General features: G+C 43.0%; 1 protein-coding gene across 1 annotated transcript; it reads left to right on the forward strand.

Moving 5' to 3' along the window:
- Positions 1 to 2,968: 2,968 nt before the first annotated feature.
- LOC309483455 (uncharacterized protein) lies at positions 2,969 to 5,357 on the forward strand (the record flags this gene model as incomplete). Its single annotated transcript, XM_082149296.1, has 5 exons — positions 2,969 to 3,052; positions 3,185 to 3,320; positions 3,400 to 4,341; positions 4,636 to 5,091; positions 5,174 to 5,357. Exons 3-5 carry the CDS (start codon positions 3,947 to 3,949, stop codon positions 5,355 to 5,357), a joined length of 1,035 nt encoding a protein of 344 aa, XP_082005422.1. The 5' UTR covers positions 2,969 to 3,052; positions 3,185 to 3,320; positions 3,400 to 3,946.
- Positions 5,358 to 7,329: the final 1,972 nt, after the last annotated feature.

A 7,329-nucleotide genomic window follows, 5' to 3' on the forward strand; every position in this document is an offset into this window, starting at 1 on the left:
TTACCCAAAGACACAAAATCAACTTTCTGTGGTCCAAATAGTAGGCCTATTAGCATTTTGCCTATTCTAAGTAAATTATTGGAAAGGATTGTATTTGAGCAAGTGCAAGATTACTTTTCTAACAATGACTTGACTACGATGTTTCAGCACGCTTATAGGTATGGTCATTCCACCTGCACTGCAATGACACAAATGTCGGATAGCTGGTTAACATCAATTGATAACTCAATGCTAGTGGGTACACTACTACTAGACTTCAGTGCTGCCTTCGATGTGATCGACCATGAAATTTTGATTTCCAAACTTATTAGTTATGGTTTTAGTTCCTCAGCAATCAAGTGGTTTAAGAGCTATTTGTCGGAGAGGTCGCAAAGAGTTTATTTTAATGGTGCATTATCTTGTAGTAAGTCCCTAGATTGTGGTGTTCCTCAAGGAAGTTGCCTCGGACCTTTGTTATTTTCAATTTTTACAAATGATATGCCGTATATACTCAGTAAGGCTACATTGACTATGTTTGCTGATGATACTACTCTTTATTATGCAGCCCCTACATGTTCAGAGCTTAACCAGGTTCTGTCTTGTGAGATTAGCAAATTGTATAACTGGATCAAAACAAACAAACTTGTTCTAAATATTTCAAAAACTATGAGTATAATATTTGGCTCTAAGTATAGATTATCTGATAATCCTAAAATGAATATACACGTAAATGGTCAAAATGTACAGCAAGTAAAAAAGGTGAAGCTTCTTGGACTTTGGCTTGATTCCACATTGTCATGGTCTGATCACATTAACAAAGTTGTTGCTAAAATGGGTAGAGCTGTTGCAGTAATGCGTAAATGTGCACAGTTTCTAAATTCACAGCTGTTTAGTCGTGTTGTTTGTACATTGGTTTTGTGTCATTTGGATTACTGTTCTGTTGTATGGTCTGCTGCATCAAGCAGTCATTTAAAAAAATTACAAGTGGCTCAAAACAAGGCTGCAAGACTGGTTCTTGGTTGTTCTTCGAGAACTAGTGTTGCAGAGATGCATGAACGTCTTGCTTGGCTGATGGTCAAGCATAGACTATCTGTTAATATGTTAGTATACTTTCATAGAATTATTAACACTCGGACTCCTAAATTTCTTTATGATAATATAATTTACTATTCAGATATGCATTCACATTACACAAGAGGGGCGAATAGTCGACAGATTTCTTTACCCCTACCTAAATCTGATTCTATGAAGAGGACCGTGTTTTATAGGTCAATTGTGTTTTGGAACAATCTTCCAGTTGGGGTTCGTGAAATCAAGGGAAAAACTGGTTTTAAAAAAAGACTAAGACTGTATTTGTTTTCAACATCATAATATCGTCTGGATTGGTTGAGCGAGGTTGTATCATGTGCTATGTTGCTTTTCATTATTTTATTATTATTTTAATCAGTACTTTTTGTATTGTTATTTTTTTTCTTGTTCTCTTATGTGTATTTATATATGATATATTTGGGAGTAATTGTGATTGTAATTATTGGGTTTTGTATGTATTGTTTGGACCCCAGGAAGACTAGCTGTCGTCTTGGCGTCAGCTAATGGGGATCTTTTTAAATAAACAAATAAACAAATAAACCAAAGAGCATCTCAAAAACGCTGTTTGAAATCGCTGGTGTTTCTGACGTCACAAACTACCTTGAAACCAATCAGGTCAACGTGTGATCATCAACGAGTGGATCTCTGAGCTGGGGTGAGTGAGTGGAGGCGGGGCTAATTTGCATATTCAAAGAACCGCATATACTAAATGAGGCAACGGACTGTAGAGTTACATTCAAGCTATTTTAAGACATGAAGATTTCTTTTTCCAAGGAGAAAACTTTTAAAATGTCATTTTGATGATCAAAGGAGTTTTCGGGATAAAATTGACTACAGGGGGACTTTAACTGAATAATCCACTGTCATCACGTCCATATCACAGACACCACTGAATTTTGAGAGCATCGCAGCTTTATAAATGATAAATAAATGAAGTAACAACTTAGAAACTGAGCACATTTCAATTCTATTATTGTACCAGTAAAATCAGGGGAGAGCGCGGACGTAGTCACCCACTACCAGAAATTATGCAGTTGAGATTCCCACATTTGGGGAATTCGCAGACGTTCTCTCTAGCAAAGTGCAAAAGTCTACGTTGACCGAAGACAGTTACGGCCCGGCGAACGTAGACTACCAATCAGAGCGAACTGCTGACAGAGATCGGAATAAGAGTTTTGAGAATTTGAAGGCAAGGAAGAATGATATATTATCGTATAAAAACAGAGAAATACGATTGTATTATGTCAAAGTACAAGCTTAACGTGATGCATGACTATACTTTACTATTTATTCGATGATGTATGAGAACGAAGCGTCCGCTAGCATGACCGTTTCATTCATTCTATATGTTAGATTGCAGTCTCCGATTGTATTACTTAAGTTATCCACTATTGACACTATGGCCCAATTTCCATAAATTACCACATTGTGAAAATTACGCTTAGCTCACACAAGGTTAACAATAAATAAAACCAACGATAATGTTAATTCATAGACAACAAGTAGGACTTTAGACTGTACATAAACTTTACACAATTCCGACAGGCCATTGGTCTAAAGTCTACAGTTGCTCGAACCGCTGTATTATTCACCTTCCTGTATTTTATGTAATTTATTCTGTATACATGGTCATTGTGAGAGACTCTTTGGGTTTTGTTTGGTTTTTAATAATAACGGTAATAAATGCCAGCAGGGTGTATGAAGGAGTTCAGATAGGTACTGGGGTAGGTGAGATGTTGTGCTTACAAAACATTACGCTTTTGGAGTTATTATAACACTTTGAGTTTACAGTTTTTTATTTATTTGTTTATTTATTTTTAGACAATCGACTACAGATGGATCCCGCATTGTGTATTCTGGACACAAGTGTGCCACAGGATAGGCAACAATGCCTTCTTAAGGCAACAAAAGAGGGCAAGGCGTAACCGTCCCAAACCACAGACGACAGCGAGCTGATGGAATAGAAGGCGGCTTATTAAAAAAGGTAATACCTTGGCATTAGGGTCATAGATGTTTTTTCCACCTTATATTTCACCGCAGTCATGATAACCTACTGTTGTACACTAGAGCGTCTGTGCTTGCGTGTTATCAAAGGCCTAACAATTTCTGTCTTCAGCTAAAAAGAGATGCCGGTTGATCACGTCAACTCCAACGGAGGTGCAGTGTCTGGGTCAACTGATTATCACGTTTGGGAAGTACAATGGCAAAAGTTTCAAATGGCTGGTGGAAAATGATGTTGGATGCATTAAATAGTAAGCATGTTGCACTAAACAGAATCAAACTATGTTCAGTATGTTTTTCATAAATTAATTATGCTTTGTCATATTTTAGTGTTCTTGATCGCCACGTCAAAGAGAGCCGCCAACCAGAGAGAAGAGCCAATGAGTGGGTAAAGGATTACCTCCTTAAATATGTGCAGCAGCTTCCACAGGTTTCCTGCCATCTTGAGATCAACGTGGACAGGGCCATTTATGGGCAGGGATGCTTCAGGTCATTCACGTTCCTGGAAATGTGGCAGTGGTACAGTCTGCACAAGACCCTTCAGGCCGACCTGCAAGCTGGGACTGACCACGAGCGAAAGATGGCTCAGGAGGCGCACTGCTGTTAGGCAGTGGCTTGTCATGAAGGAGGACGACATCACCACCAAGTCCCTGAAGCGCTTCAGGCAATACATTCTCGATAGAGAGGTAGATTAAGGTGACTTTAAACAGCTGTGATAGCAAGTGGTCCCATGGGTCGGTGGTTGGCGTGGGATGATGTCATTCTGCAGTAGCTGAGCGAGGCTCATCGGGCCAGGTTTCCGGCCGTGCTGACCACAAAGCGTGGGGTGGACAAAACTGTAATTCGCCTCCTGTATGACCGCACAGAGGGCAACACCATGATTAAGGTGTGGCAGCATGTGCAGGAGAACCACATGGAGGACTACTATCAGAGGAAGGACCTCTACACCACGCTCCTCTTGGCCTTGGTGGAACCCGGAGGCATCGTCTCTGCGTTGGGCCACAGGGAGTTCCAGGCAGCACCTCTTCCCAGAGAGCTACCCTGCGCGCGGCTCCTGAAGCACGCCTTCCTCCTGGCCGAGGCAGACAACGTTCAGGACTACCGGAGCCAGATACTCTCCAAGTTCGGCGAATGCATCCAGGACCCACCAGGCATGGCCATGTACCGGGTTGCCCACACCACGACCATCAACGGTGTGGACCTGCCGTATTACAAGAGCCTGCGAGGGAGCCCTGGAGGGGTTCCACAAGGCGCTGCCCCATATGATTCTAGGTAATCTAAGGGGGGAAAATACTTGTTTAACAGCAAAAAATACAACACATGTCCCTTTAGTATCATTCTGATAATACCAGTTGTTGTGATGTTCAGGTCCCCACTGTGCGGCACGGCCTTACCAGGTCTACCTCATAAGTGGAATCGCCAGGTGGAACTCCGACCACAGCTCGGATGCTGTGTTTGGGGGCAGAGGCCGGCATGCCCGCTGAAAAACAAGACATTGTATGCATTGGAACTTACCTACGTTTCTCTCTCTATGTGTGTGTGTGTCTCTCTGTGTATGTTTTACAGGAGGATGTCTGCAGTGACAATCCTCCGCTCGGGTTTCAGAAGCTGGAGACATTCTGTACTGCGCTGGGTGGAGGTCGGCTTGACAGACCAGAAGCTGCTCCTCAACACTGCGCAAAGGAACAGGGTCCTCGACGCCTGGAATGCGGTGGAGGAGCACGACAAGCAGCCACAGAAATACCACCAGCTGTACCGCATACACTGGGGCAACACGTTGTACTGCCGTACAAAGATGGATGACCTTGCAGACGCCGTCGTGGTCCAGAAAGTTAAGATGGCCAAAAGGTACACGCCAGCACTGCAGGACATCAGCCCGCAGCACAACCGCCTTATGTACATGCTTGTCAAGCTGCTGTGGCTGCGCTCCCTTAAGGCCTCTTGCTCCAGCCCCGAGAAAGCCAGCATCCTCAATGCCTATGACAGGATCCAGCACAGAGTCTTGGTGGATGACCCAATCCTGTGCAAGGCAGGCATCCCTCTCCCCAAAATAAACACTAAAACAGTGAGGGACTTCATCGCCGGTGAACCTGCACGCCACCAGGCAGCCAGCCGCCATCTCCAAGACCACTTCAGTGTTGTCTGAAGAGCTGCCTCCTGAACCGCGCCAGCCTGCCGTCCTCCCTCCACCTGACTACCCCGTGAGGGAGTACGTCCCCACGCCCAGCACAAAGGTGTTGAAGGGACGGATCGACATGCTGGTGGCGATGCCACAGCTTCCTCCTTAGCCACCACTGCCTCTGCTGGTGAGGACAATCCCCACCACCTCCACCATCACCAGGCCTGTGCTGCCAGCTGGTCAGGCGTCCATCCCGATCACTCCGCCTGTGCCCATCAGGCCAGCTGTTCAGCCGGCCTCTGGACAGAACCCTGTGGTAGGATCGTCGTGGTCTCGATCCACACAGTACAAGAGGAAGCTGGCAGACCACCCCACAGGGCTGGGCGTTAAGCTGACGAGGGAGCAGCATCTCCGAACCTGCAGGGGTGCGGGCAAACAATCCAGGGACACAAAAAATAACAAACAAAAAAAATACATATTGCTCTGCGATCAACCATTCAGCCTCCAAGGAACTGGAGAACAGAGCATTTAAAAACTATGAACATTTTGTCTCTGTTGAGGACAGATTGGAGGACTGAACGGCTGGCCCGTTGTAAATAGTGTATACAGTTCTTGTGTACAAGTTTTACTGTTCTACATTCAGTTTTTTCTGGTCTTACAATTGCCCTTTAACACAGCACCTTTAGTTCTCTGCACTGTTGCCCTATTTCATGCACTTTGCTTTTTATGTTTTATTTATTATACTTAAAATAAACGTGTATATTTGTTCTAGTTTTTTTTTCTTTTTTCACAACTTATGACTTTTGGAAGGGCAATTTGATAACCATATGCAGTTTTAATAAAGTTGAATTAACGTAACCATTAACGTAACCTTCTGGCATTTTTAGTCTTCTAATGGCGCTTTTCCACTACACAGTACCAGCTCGCCTCGGCTCGCCTCGACTCGACTCGCCTCTGTTTGGTTTTCCACTATGTAAAAGTTGTACGTGTACCTGCTTCCAGGTATTTTTTTTCGTTCCACCTCCGGCGAGGTTCTAAGCGAGCTGAGGCGATACTAAAATGTGACGTGAAAACACGGCAGACTGCTGATTGGTCAGAGAGAATCGTCACTATTCACTGCGTCATCATTGCACGCGCCAGACGGAGTATCCTGAATAAAAAACAGCAAAAACAAAAACATTCAAAAACAGCATACACTCGATTTCCTCCATTGTCCTGTGTGTGTGGGTAGCGGGTGTGTCTCGCGCAAAAGATTAAGTCACGGCAGTTTCCTGCGGTGTCGCTATGACGACCAGGTACTATTGTGGAGGTACTATCTGCAATGGAAAGCGGAGCGAAAAGCGAGCCAAGCCGAGCTGAGTCGAGTCGAGCTGAGCTGGTACTGGTAATGGAAAAGCGCCAAAAGTGTACACTTGCAGGTGTTGATTATAATTAGGCTAATTTACTGATAGCCTCATTAACTAATAATAAGGATAAACAATATTTAAAATGATGGAATTGTCACTTTCACAATCGGGCCAGCATTGCATCGTAACTAACGTTTATAATTTAAGTGTTTTTAGGTCTTACCAGTTTAAACATTCATTCGATTTAGTACTCTATTCAGTAATTGTGCGCACTCTGAGAGATGTTTTTCTCTGCGTGCAAACATACAACAAAGCCGCCTCACAAACACCTAAAAAAAGTAACAAAACACAACAAAAGATAGCTTTAATTGTAAGGAATCAGGATTAATAGCCCATTTAATTTAGTCAGGACTAAAAGACTATCCAGAGTTATTTTACATTTGATTATTTTATTCAGTTTCTGTAGTATTTCTGAATACTAGTGTTAGACCTAAAACACTTTTCTCTTTATTTGTATCTTTATTATTTGTATCTTTATTCTATTGTATTTATTTGTGCTGCTTTTTTCAATTTAATCCAAAGATTGAAATGAAGCTTCCATGTGTTGTGTAAAATCATAAATATATTACTGTTTTGCGTATGTGCTCATGCGCGCAATATTTCAGTCACAACACCCCAGTCAGAGGAGGACGGCGCTGAAACCATCAACTGTCGATGCTGTTCTCTTCCTTCATAATTCATGCTGAGAAGGATATATTCATGTAAATAGTTGTGCAACTGCGCAAATTTTGTTTT

The sequence above is a fragment of the Leuciscus leuciscus genome (genome assembly GCF_965113295.1).
Source record: "Leuciscus leuciscus genome assembly, chromosome: 2".
NCBI lineage: Eukaryota > Metazoa > Chordata > Actinopteri > Cypriniformes > Leuciscidae > Leuciscus > Leuciscus leuciscus.